This window comes from Muscardinus avellanarius (genome assembly GCF_963383645.1).
Source record: "Muscardinus avellanarius genome assembly, chromosome: 19".
NCBI lineage: Eukaryota > Metazoa > Chordata > Mammalia > Rodentia > Gliridae > Muscardinus > Muscardinus avellanarius.
This window is the reverse complement of record NC_137805.1, coordinates 31,587,832-31,600,008: the sequence shown is the minus strand read 5'-3', so window position 1 is coordinate 31,600,008 and position 12,177 is coordinate 31,587,832. Positions and strand designations below refer to the sequence as shown.

General features: G+C 47.5%; 1 protein-coding gene across 4 annotated transcripts in view; it reads left to right on the top strand.

Annotated features, from left to right (window-relative positions):
* ARFGEF2 (ARF guanine nucleotide exchange factor 2) overlaps nucleotides 1-12,177 on the top strand; it is a gene marked incomplete at both ends in the record, with an annotated part of 109,788 nt that overhangs the window by 68,922 nt on the left and 28,689 nt on the right. For all 4 annotated transcript variants that reach the window (XM_080716333.1, XM_080716332.1, XM_080716331.1 and 1 more), the window contains 6 exons: nucleotides 1,354-1,512; nucleotides 3,404-3,551; nucleotides 4,745-4,844; nucleotides 6,345-6,385; nucleotides 6,495-6,664; nucleotides 10,698-10,849. In XM_080716333.1, the coding sequence (XP_080572459.1) occupies nucleotides 1,354-1,512; nucleotides 3,404-3,551; nucleotides 4,745-4,844; nucleotides 6,345-6,385; nucleotides 6,495-6,664; nucleotides 10,698-10,849 (770 nt within the window). The remainder of the gene's footprint in view (nucleotides 1-1,353; nucleotides 1,513-3,403; nucleotides 3,552-4,744; nucleotides 4,845-6,344; nucleotides 6,386-6,494; nucleotides 6,665-10,697; nucleotides 10,850-12,177) is intronic.

Genomic DNA, 12,177 nt, shown 5'->3' with positions numbered 1-12,177 from the left:
GACTGGAAAGCAGCCTTTCTGTTCATCTGCCTCGGCGCTTAACGTATCTTTTTTTCTGGCTGGAGGTGTGGCTCAGAGGTAGAACACAAGCTTAGTAGCAGGCACAGGGCCCTGGGTTCAGTCCCAGCACCCACTCCAAATTGTTTTCTCCTTTTAAAATCCATTGTTATTATAACTTAATGTCCTTCTCTGGGGTATTAATAGTTGAATGCAGAATTAACATATCTATAAATCTTTCTGAATTCTTAAAAATGTCAACAAATAAATGAAATATAATTCTCAAACTTAGCTGAGCATGGTGCCGCACGCTTGTAATCCCAGCATTTGGGAGGCTGAAACCAGAGGATGGTGGTTCGCAGACAGCCTCAGCTACTTAGTGAGGCCCTCCGCAACTCAGTGAGACCTTGTTTCAAAATATAGAATAAAAAATTGGGTAGGGGGGTATAGTTCGGAGGTCAAATGCCTCTGGGTTCTATCCCCAGACCCGCAAATAACTAATAATAATAATAATAATAATAATAATAATAATAATAATAGTAATTCTCAAACTTTTATGAAAGCAGAAGGTAGTTGTCCATCTATCCAGGCGTGGTGGGGCATGCTTGTAATCCCAATACTTAGGTGGCTGAGACAGGATCTGGGTTCATGGCCAGTCTCAACTACTTAGATGATGAGATCTTCTGTAACTTAGTGAGACCCTGTTTTAAAATTTAAAATAAAAATAGGGCTGGGGATGTAGCTTGTAGGTAGAATGCCCCTGGGATCTATCCCCAGTACAAAAAAAAAAAAAAAAGAAGAAGGTAGTTGTCTATCCTATGCACTGCTTCTAAGTCAGTAAAAATTTGGATCCTTTTATTTTGAAAAATTCAGTCTTCTGTTCCCATTCATCTCAGAGGTTTTCATATGTGTCACTGACTTCGAAGTCAGGTATCTTGGACTCAGACCCATTGGTGCTTCTCTGGCCATGTGACAATGGCCCGGCTTATCTATCTCCTCACTTGTAAACTTGAGAAACCAGAGCTACCTCACAGGATTGCTGTAGAGACTAGACTACATGACGAGCATCGGCAGAGCTCTTGGGGCATGGGACAAGTGTGATGTAGTTCACTTGCAAGAAGAGACCTAGTGTGCAGGCCTGCAGGGGCTCTGGGAGCCTCAGAGGTGTGTTCCAGCAGAAGAGCAGCCCGGCATGGAATGACCATGCTGACGTGCAGAAGGCCTGCCGTGTGCAGGCACGGGTACCAGAGAGCCCGCACACCACCCGTGTGCAGGCACGGGTACCAGAGAGCCCGCACACCACCCGTGTGCCAGGGCCATGCTGGTGAGATCGCTGTTCTCTCCGCTTTGTTGCAGCTGGAACGAGACGCCTACGTTCAGGCGCTGGCTCGCTTCTCCCTGCTGACGGCCAGCTCCAGCATCACAGAGATGAAGCAAAAAAACATCGACACCATAAAGACGCTCATCACGGTGGCGCACACTGACGGGAACTACCTGGGCAGCTCCTGGCATGAGGTGTGTCTCCGCCTCTCCTCCTTGGGGTGACGCCCCGCCTCCATCGCTGGGCCCCTCTTGGTCTATTCCATTTTTCTGAAAGTCAGCCATGGAGACAGTTACTGTCCTCCTGACACTTATGGCCGAGGGCACGTCAATAAATACATGCCACGCCGGGCGTGGGGGCGCACGCTTGTAATCCCGGCACTCGGGAGGCTGAGACGGGAGGATTGCAGTTCACAGACAGCCTCAGCTCCTTAATGAGGCTTTTTGCAACTCAGTGAGACCATGTTTCAAAAAAAAAAGGACCAAAAAGTAGGGTTGGGGGTGTAGCTCTGGGGTAGAATGCCCCTGGGGTCCATCCCCAATACCACAAAAAAAGAAAAAAGTTTTTTAAAAAAGTACATGCCATAATGCCAAAACGTGCTGATGCTAAGGAAAAAGGTTTAAAAATGTGACTAGGGGTGGTAAAGGGGAGGAGGACGCAGAGAGTCAAAGGAGCTCGCTCTTGGGGGAGACGCATCTGACCTAGGAATTGAAGGGTAAGCAGGGACGTGACCTTCCAGGCATGAGAATCGCCAAGAGCAGAGCCCAGGGGTGGCCAGACAGAGTGACACGCAGGCTGCTGGCTGGTGTGCCGTGCCGAGCTAGGGCAGTGTGGACGGAGAGCTGTGAGGTGGGCAAGGCTGGGTCAGGCTGTGTGCGCTGAGGGGCACTGAGGGCCGAGTGCCCCGCTCGCTGGATGCTCTCCTCATTGACACCTGCTAAGTTTGCATGCACGTCTGTATGGCGTAATTCCATTGTACTGACTACTTCTTTGTGTGTGTGTGGTGCTAGGGATTGAACCCAGGGGCATTTTACCGTCCAACTATATCCCCAACCCCATTTTTTTGGGGGGAAGCAGTACTGGGGATTGAACCCAGGAGCATTCTACCTCCAAGCTACACTCCCAGCTGGTATTTTTTTAATTTTTTATTTTGAAACAGGGTCTCACTAAGTCGTGGAGGGCCTCAGTAAGTAGCTGAAGCTGGCCGTGAACCTGTGCTCCTCTTGTCTTAGCCTCCCAAGTACTAGGATTACATGCATGTACCACCATGCCTGGCACCCCATTTTATTTATTATTTGGAAACAAGATCTTACTAAGTTGCGGAGGCTGGCTTTAAACCTGTGATCTTCCTGTCTAGGTCTCCCAAATACTGGTATAATAGGCATGTGCCACCACACCTGACTGCGCCTTTTTTTTTTTTCATATTACTTTTCCCTTTTTTTGTGGTAATGTTTTGTGTGGTACTGGGGAATGAACCCAAGGGCATTCTGCCTCTGAGCTAGATTGATGAGAGTCTCACTACCCACTGAGACCGTCCTCGAACCGTGACCCTCCTGTCTCAGCCTCCCAAGTAGTGGGATTATTTGCCTGCACAATCACACCAAACTACTCTCTCCTTTTTTTTTTTTTTTTTTTTTTTTTTGTGGTAGTGGGGTTGAAACCCAGGGGCATTCTACCTCTGAGCTACACCCCCAGTTCTATTTTTTTTATTTTTTATTTTGAAACAGGATCTAAGTTGCAAAGAGCCTCACTAAGTAGCTGAGGTTGTCCGCGAACCGCGATCCTCCCATTTCAGCCTCCCAAATGCTGGGATAACAAGCATGTTTTGCATGTTATCCCAGGCCCAGCTTCTCCTTTTTAATAGGGGGGAAACACAACCAGGGTACAGTAGTCTGTCCCTAAGACTCACTTGGGGGGCTGTGAGGCCACGACTCTGCTACTGCTTGGAAAGCCGCCTTGAGACCCTCACATCGTCTTCTCACTGTGAAAGGACGCTTACTGCACAGGCCGCCCCAGACCGAGACTGAAGTGCCCTCCTTTTAACCTGAGGGTGGGAACTCATTCTTCACTCTGCCTTTTCCTTAGATCTTGAAGTGCATCAGCCAGCTGGAGCTCGCTCAGCTGATAGGAACCGGGGTGAAGACCCGCTACCTGTCTGGGTCTGGGCGCGAAAGAGAAGGGAGCCTGAAGGGCCACACGCTGGCGGGAGAGGAGTTCGTGGGCCTTGGCCTCGGTAAGACGCCAGCCGCGGCGGCCGTCACGGGCTTGCGAGCTAACCGGGATGGAGCCCACTTGTCTCGTCAGGGCTGTCCGTCTCCTGGGTGCCCACCGACAGACAGCGCGTTTATGAATGCGAGTGAACGTGCTGCCTTGGCTCTTAGTCGTGCTTCAACTGTGGAGTAAAGTGTCTATTTTGCCAAAATGAGGAGGGTGCGTTACTGTCTTCTTGTACCTGTAGCCAACGCTGGGGGAGAAGCCGTTTGCTTCAGGAAGCCTGCTGCTTGTGTGGGCCTGTCTGAGAGTCTCTAGATATTAAAAGGCAGATTTTGTATCTCTTCCATATTCATGGCGGGCTTTTATTAAACACTGTCCTCATGCAAGTAGAGTGATCTCCAGCTCCACAGTGGGTTGAGAGAGTCTTCATCAGCGAGGTACAGAATAATGTCAGACAAGCAAAGGACACCTTCTGAGCCCTCAGTACATGTGTCTTAATTCAGTTAATCCCCAAAACAACCCAGTGGCGTGGGGATTCTTATCCGCATCCCACCCCTTTTGTGTGCCTGGTACTAAGGATTGAGCCCACGGGTATTTGACCCCTGCGCTCCACCCCCAGCCTCATTTTTAAAATTATTTTGAAACAGGGTCTCTCTAGGTTGACCAGACTCTGACTTACTGAGGCTGCCCTGTAACTTGTGATCCTTCTGTCTCAGCCTCCTAGGTACTGGGATTACAAGCGTGCTCCATCATGCCCACCCTTTTTTGTTTTTCCTGTACTAGGAATGAAACCTCTCTCTTGCTTAGGCAGATGCTCTACCTCTGAGCTTATACCCCCAGCCCACACTCCCCATTTTGTAATTGAAAAAAACTGACATCCGGGGTAAAATGACTTGTGGAAGGTCACACGACAGGGAAGCCACAGAGGCAGGATTCAAGCGCCAGCCATCCGGATGCAGGAAGGGGCCGCGAGGGCTTGACCACAGCGGCTGACGAGAAGCTGAGAGCAATTGTCTTATGTTTGTTTACTTTATTTTGTGGTAGAGGGGAATAAATCCAAGACCTTACACTTGCTAGGCACACACCTTGTGCCTTAGCCTCCTTCCCACGTATCTTGCGCGGTGGTGGAAGTAGCATATTGATACAGAGGCTGCTTTGTTGTAGATACGGGAGTGCTTTTGAAGTCGGCTGACTTTGGGCACTGTGTTCCAGGTAATCTGGTGAGCGGCAGTGTGGATAAAAGACAGATGGCCAGCCTCCAGGAGTCAGTGGGCGAGACCAGCTCACAGAGTGTGGTGGTCGCTGTAGACAGGTGAGGATTTTACTCTCCACCAAGGCTAGACTGCCCTGTGGTTCGGTGTCCTCCACGTAGCTACTGGGTGCAGTGATCCCTGACGTTGCATTGTTGTGATTTTGGCTCCAGATCATTTGAACAAAGAAAGATTAAAGGTTAGGCTAACTTGACCCAAGTACCAGTAACCCTCACACTCATTTGAATTTTGACCTTGCACATTTTAGGGGGCACTCCTTCAAAACTCAGGCCGAAGCAGGGTGTAATTACACTTGTAATCCCAGTACTTGGGAGGCTGAGACAGGAGTATCGGGCAGGTTCAAAGCCAGCCTCAGCTACTTAGTGAGGCCCTTTGCAACTCAGTGAGACCCTGTTTCCAAATAAAATGTAAAATAGGTCTGGGGTTTAGCATGGAGGTAGAAAAGCCCCTGGGTTTCACCCCTAGTACACCCCCGCACACACACACACACACACACACACACACACAGACAAGATCAGCAGAGACTAGCGAGCTAGGAAGCACTGTCCTATTCCTGCCCTCTGGGTGTGCAGAAGCCCTGTGCAGTGCAGCCTCCAGGTCCCAATAGCAAGGTGGATTTTTCCAAAGCCTTCCAGGGATCTCATCACACGGCTGCATCGATTGGCCGGCCTTGTTTGCCCTCACTATTGTCACTGCCTCCACAGCTGCAGGGCTACACAGCTACTGCTGCGTGGTGTGCGGCTGGGGGAAGGATCTGGGTACTGAACCCAGGGGAATTCAATCTCTGAGCTATCCCCCCTGCCCTATTTTTTATTCTTTAGTTTGAAACAGGGTCTCACTAAATTGTGGAGGGCTAGTAGCTAAGGCTGTTGGTGAATCTCAATCATCTGGTCTCAGCCTCCCAAATGCTGGGATTACAAGCATGTGCCACCACGCCCGGCTTGCTGAGTATTTTTGATAAAAGCTCCAGGGTAAGGCTACATGCCTGAGTGAGGTCTGGGGTGAGTCACATAACATCAGCTCTTGTGCTCCCTCTGCTGGCTGGCTCTGGGCTGCTGGCTTCACAGTTGCCATCGACCTCATCATCGTTATTGTTACTGTGGTTCTGGGGATGGAACCCAGGGGCATTCTACCTCCCAGGTACACTCCAGCCCTATTTTTATCCTTTATTTTGAAACAGGGTCTCACTGAGTTGCAAAGGGCCTCACTAAGTAGCTGAGGCTGTCCACAAGCCACAATCGTCCTGTCTCAGCCTCTCCCAAATGCTGGGATTACAAGTGTGCCACCACGCCCGGCTTGCCAGTGTTCTTAACTTTCACTGAGGAGCAACTTTTTAGGTTTTCCTCCTCCAGTCCCAGTGACGTCACATCGAGTGGCTTTTGACTTTTCTCACTGTAGATGTATCTCTTTCTCTTCCCCCAGTGCAGTCTTTTCTGCTCTCAGCTCAACCCACTAGCCAGTTCTGTGCCTTAGGTACCAGCTTAAGGTGTTTCCCCTCTGCCTTTTCTGAGTATTCTTATTGTGTCTGTGATTGTCTCTAGAATTTTCACCGGCTCTACCAGACTGGACGGAAACGCCATCGGTACGTATTTTCCCCACCTATGATGGCCACTGAACCTTGCGTGGTGACTGCCTGCCCGTTTGACTGTTACTGACAAGGTTTTGTGCGTGTCGTTGGCCCCGGCCTGTAGTTGACTTTGTCCGCTGGCTGTGTGCCGTGTCCATGGATGAATTGGCCTCCCCCCACCACCCTCGCATGTTCAGCCTGCAGAAGATTGTGGAGATATCCTACTACAACATGAATCGGATCCGACTGCAGTGGTCCCGGATCTGGCACGTGATTGGAGATCACTTCAATAAGGTAGGTTTCCAGACTTCAAAACCACTTCATCAGGGGAAAGGAAGGGAGGGAGAGAGGGAGAGTTAATCCCAAAAAATAAAAAAATTCAAAAAAGAAGTAGTAAAAAGCTGGCTAGGTATAGCCGGGTGTGGTGGCTCACACTTGTAATCCCAGCATTTGGGAGGCTGAGACAGGAGGATCGTGGTTTGCCGACAGCCTCAGCTATTTAGTGAGGCCCTTTGCAATACAGTGAAGCCCTTTTTCAAAATAAAGAATAAAAATGAGGGCTGGGGGTATAGCTCGGAGGTAGAATGCCCCTGGGTTCCATCCCTAGTACCACATGCACACCAAAAGGGGGCTGGCCCTATGTTGTAGGTACCTTTAGTTCATTTTTCCTGTGGAGTTAAGGACATTGTGATAAGAATATTATACTTACCTGTGTCTGGTACTGGGGATTGAACTCAAAGATATTCTTTCTACTTCAAGCTACATCCCCAGCCCTTGTGTGTGTGTGTGTGTGTGTGTGTGTGTGTGTGTGTGTGTGTGTGTGGAAGGGGGGTTATTGGAGGTTGAACATACCTGTGAGCTTCACCCCTTTTATCTTTTATTTATATATTTTTTTTTGGTGGTACTGGAGTTCCTGGAACCCCTTCTACTTCCAGGCTACTACACTCCCAGACTTATTATATATATATATATATATTTTTTTTTTTTTTTTTTTAATGGTCTCTTAAGCCAGTGCGGCTGGCTTTGAACCTGCGTGATCCTCCTGTCTCTTCCTCCCAAGCATGGAGATTATAAGCGTGCACCACCACACCCTTTATTTTAAATTATTTTTTATTTTGAAACAGGGTCTCACTAGGTTACTAAGAGCCTCCCTAAGTTACTAAGGCTGGCTCTGAATCGGTGATCCTCCTGTCTCAATTTACCAAGTGCTAGGATTACGGGTGTGCACCACCATGCCCAGCTCCCAGCCCTTTCAGTTTGAAACAGGATCTTGCCTGAGTTGCTGAGGCTAGCCTCAAACCCATTGATCCTCCTGTCACAGTCTCCCAAGTACTAGGACTATAGGTGCCCAGTCAAACTTAGATTTTAATAGAATTCATGTAAAATGAATTAAAAATCCAGTAGTATTGGGAAAAAATATCCCATATCCAAGATGTAGGCTAATACCTCAAAGATTGTTATAGTTGTTGGAAAACATTGATGCTTGGAGACATTGTGAAATCCTAAACTGCCTTCTTGATGACTTAGGATTCTAGCTTCACTATTAAATTTCACACCTTATATTCTGGTTCCCATTGCTACTGTTTTCTATTGGGGAAAAAAATCACCTATTTTTCTTTTTCTTTCTTTTTTTTTTTTTTTTTTTTTTCCCTCCAGAACTGGGGGTGGAACCCAGGGGCATTCTACCTCCGAGCTACACCCCAAGCCCTATTTTTTATTCTTTATTTTGAAACAAGGTCTCACTGAGTTGCAAAGGGCCTCGCTAAGTAGTAGCTGAGGCTGTCCTCGAACCGCGATCCTCCTGTCTCAGCCTCCCAAGTGCTGGGATGACAAGCGTGCACCACACTTGTTTTTAAATTAGAAACAAGTCAGAAACAACTAAAACTGACAACTATTCTAAAACTGACCACTGCTGGGAGTAGAGCAGAATGAATTGTCTTTCTACTGGAGGTTTCATTATACACACATAAATAAAAACTCAGATTTGCGTCAGGCATCCCAGTACCTGGGAAGCCGAGACGGACAGCAGGTTCCAGGTCAGTGCAGGTTACATAGCAACTCTACTGCGCATGAAAAGGGCTGAGGGCATCACCAGTGCACATGTACACACAAAATCAAACAAAGAGAAAATGGCAGGGTAATCAAAAGGATGTTTAGACACATGATAGTCTTTGCTTTCTGGGGGAGAGTAACAGCTGGATGATGCTGTTTCTACCAAAACAAGTTTCATGATCTCAAGAAAATTGTTTCAGGCCTAGAGATACTTGGAAATAGGGTTAGTAAAAAACAATATGAAGAAGAATGGCCTTTTCTATATTGAATAGAAGAAAATGAGAAAAAATAGTCCGCAGGAGTCTGGAATATTCAGTGCGGGGATGGTAACTGGTCTCTAATGTCTACCAACTTCTGTGGTGTAAATCCCTCGCTGGGTCTCATTCAAAGCCAGCAGTGAGCCGGGCGCGGTGGGCACGCTTGTCATCCCCGCGCTTGGGAGGCGGAGACAGGAGGAGCGCGCAGGTTTGAAGCCAGCTGCGCGCGCTGGCTTAAGAGACCCTGTTTCCAAATAAAAAAGTATAAAAATAGGTCTGGGAGTGTAGCCCGGAGGTAGAAGGGTTTCCAGGAACCCCAGTACCACCAAAAAAACAAACAAACAAACAACTAGCAGTGTGCTGAGCACATGTACGTAATCCCACTAACTTGAAGAGGCTGAGCCAGGAGGGTTACAAGTTAGAGGCCAGTCTGGGCAACATATTAATACCCTGTCTCAAAATAAAACAAAGAGGGTGGGCTAGGCGGGTAGCTCAGTCATATAGCTCCCTGGGTTCAATTCCCAGTACTGGAAAAAAAAAAAAAAAAAAAAAACAAGCTAGCTATGTGATATCACCAGCTGTGGGGAAGGTTCAGAGCTAGTGCCACTGGCTTCACATGCAGGTGCTGGCCTGCTCAGCACTCTAGGGTAAAGAGCGCCATCAGCAGTAGCTTGTGTTTTCATTGATACTGCAGCTAATGGGGGTTTCGTGTTTCCTTCTTAGCTCAAATTAAGGATCCTCACAGCACACGGGTCCCCGTCCGCATGGAGTTGGCCTCCATCTTACGATCCAGTCGCGGGTGGAAAGGGTCCAGCAGGGCCGCGTGCCAGGGTCCGAGGCTGGCGTGGTCAGGGAAGGCCTCTCTGGGGGTGGCCTCTCACCTGAGCCACGAGTGTCAAAATAGTTGATGTGAACTTGATTGAGAGAGCAAACGTGAACCATCTCCATTGCGTGCCGTATACACGCCTGCGCCAGCTGAGCTGGAGTAACGGTGACAGGCTAGGCTGGCAACTGTGGAAGCCTTTGTTCTCTCACTGCCCAAAAGTGTTTTAGTAAGCACTTTCCCAGCTCCTCAGAGCCTCAAACCTGTGATCCTCCTGTCAGCCTCTCGAGTACTAGAATTAAATGTATGCATCACCACGCCTGGCTCTAAAATGTAGCACATTTATTTTTATTTATTTATTTATTTATTTATTTATTTATGTGGGTCTGGGGATGGAACCCAGGGGCATTTGACCTCCGAGCTACACCCTCTGCCCTATTTTTTATTCTTTATTTTGAGGCAGGGTCTCATTAAGTTGCGGAGGGCCTCACTAAGTAGCTGAGGCTATCCACGAACCACGATCCTCCAGTCTCAGCCTCCCGAATGCTGGGATTACAAGCGTGTGCCACCATGCCCAGCTAAAATGTAGCATATTTAAAAAGCACTTTTGATGTGTGTGATACCAGGGATGGAACCCAAGGCGTTCTACCTCTGAGCTATACCCCAGACCTATTTTATTATTTTATTTTGAAACGGGGTCTCACTAAGTTACAGAAGGCCTCACTAGGTTGCCAAGGCTGGTCAAAAATTAAGATCCTCCTGTGTCAGCCTCCCAAGTACTGGGGTTACAAACATGTACCATCATGCCTGGCTTTAAAAGCACTTATGTGCAATACTTATCTTTCATTCTTCTACTTAAATTATTGTTAGGGTCAGCGGGGCATGGTGGCTCATGCCTATAATCCCAGTACATGGGATGCTGAGACAGGAGGATCTCAAGTTCAAGGCCAGTCTCATCAACTTTGACCCTGTTTTAAATTTTAAAAAAAGAGATGGGTGTGTAACTGATGGTAGAGAATCTCAGTCCTCAATACCACATACACACACCAAAAGTCTAGCCAAGATCGTAGCCAAGAAATAGCATTTCCCCCTTGGGTGTTTGTTCCCAGAGCGCTCATCTTTGATGCTCAGCACCCCCGCCCCCATTGGGCAGTTTTGAGTTGTCCACTTCACCTTTCTTCTTGTCCCTGCTCAGGTTGGCTGTAACCCCAATGAAGATGTGGCTATATTTGCTGTCGACTCATTAAGGCAACTCTCCATGAAGTTTCTAGAGAAGGGAGAATTAGCCAACTTCCGTTTCCAGAAAGACTTTCTGAGGCCCTTTGAGCACATCATGAAGAGAAACAGGTAACGCACATGGTTGTGCAAACAGATGGCACAGGCTGGGTTCATACCACGTGTCCTTTGCCCATCACTTGAAGATCTGCTCCTGGCCCTTCCCAGAAGGGCGGGAGCCACCACTGCAGCTGATGGAGATGCAGGGCGCATCCGTGGGCCAGAGGAGAGGAGCTTGCACAGTGCCACCGCCAAAGCAGCTCAGACAGGACCGGAATTCTATGGCCCAGCATTTTTGCCCCTGGGATGTGGTAAAAGAGGTCAGGACACTGGTCCCTCTAAAGCAGTCATTCACTCAGCCTCTGTATTGAGGCCTGCCATCTGCTAGCTATTTTAAGTGCAGAGAGTACAGCAATAAAGGAAACATTTAAAATTCCCACTCTTAGCTGGGCATGGTGGTGCATGCTTTTAATCCCAGTTGGGAGGCTGAGACTGAATGATTAGATTCATGGCCAGCCTCAGCTACTTAGTGAGGCCCTCTACAACTTAGTGAGACCCTGTTTCAAAAATAAGAGAATAAAAAATAAAGCTAAGAGTGTAGCTGGGAGGTAGAATGTCCCTGGGTTCAATCCCCAGTACTGCAAATAAATAAATAAATAAATACTGCAAATAAATAAATAAAATTTCCAGTTTTGTTGGAACTTGAATTGGTCAGAGTCACAGATGCATGAACATAGAGGTTCATTACACTACCTTCTCTACTTTCGTATATATTTGAAATTTTACTTAATACAATTAAAAATCAGTTTGGCATGGTGGCACACACCTCTAATACCAGTACCTGGGGAGTGGAGACAGAATTGAAGGTTCAAAGCCAGCCTAAGCAGTTAGGTAAGACTCTTAGCAACTTGGTGAGACACTGTTTAAAAATAAAATATAACCAGGACTTACTGGTGAATGCTTATAATCCCTGTACTTGGGAGGCTGAAACAGAAGGATCTCAGGTTCAAGGCCAACCTCAGCGACTTAGGCCCTCCACAGTTTAGTGAGACTCTGTTTCAAAAATAATAATAATATGTATCCCACTATGATGTATGAATACAGTGCATCAATAAAAAATTAATTAATTAATAATAATAATAATAATAATAATAATAATAATAGGGCTGGGGTGTAACTCAGAGGTAGAATGTCCCTGGGTTCAATCTCCAGTACTGCGAATAAATAAGAAATTAAAAATAGGGCTTGGGTGTGTGTAGCTCAGAGATTCAATCCTCATGCCACCAGAAAAAACAAGATGCCTCAGCAGGCCGTGAGTTCTCTGCCGTGTGGCACATTTACTTCACGGCTGTAGCTCTTTTCTAATTCTGGTTTGGCTTTCTCCTGGCCTCTAAACAGCC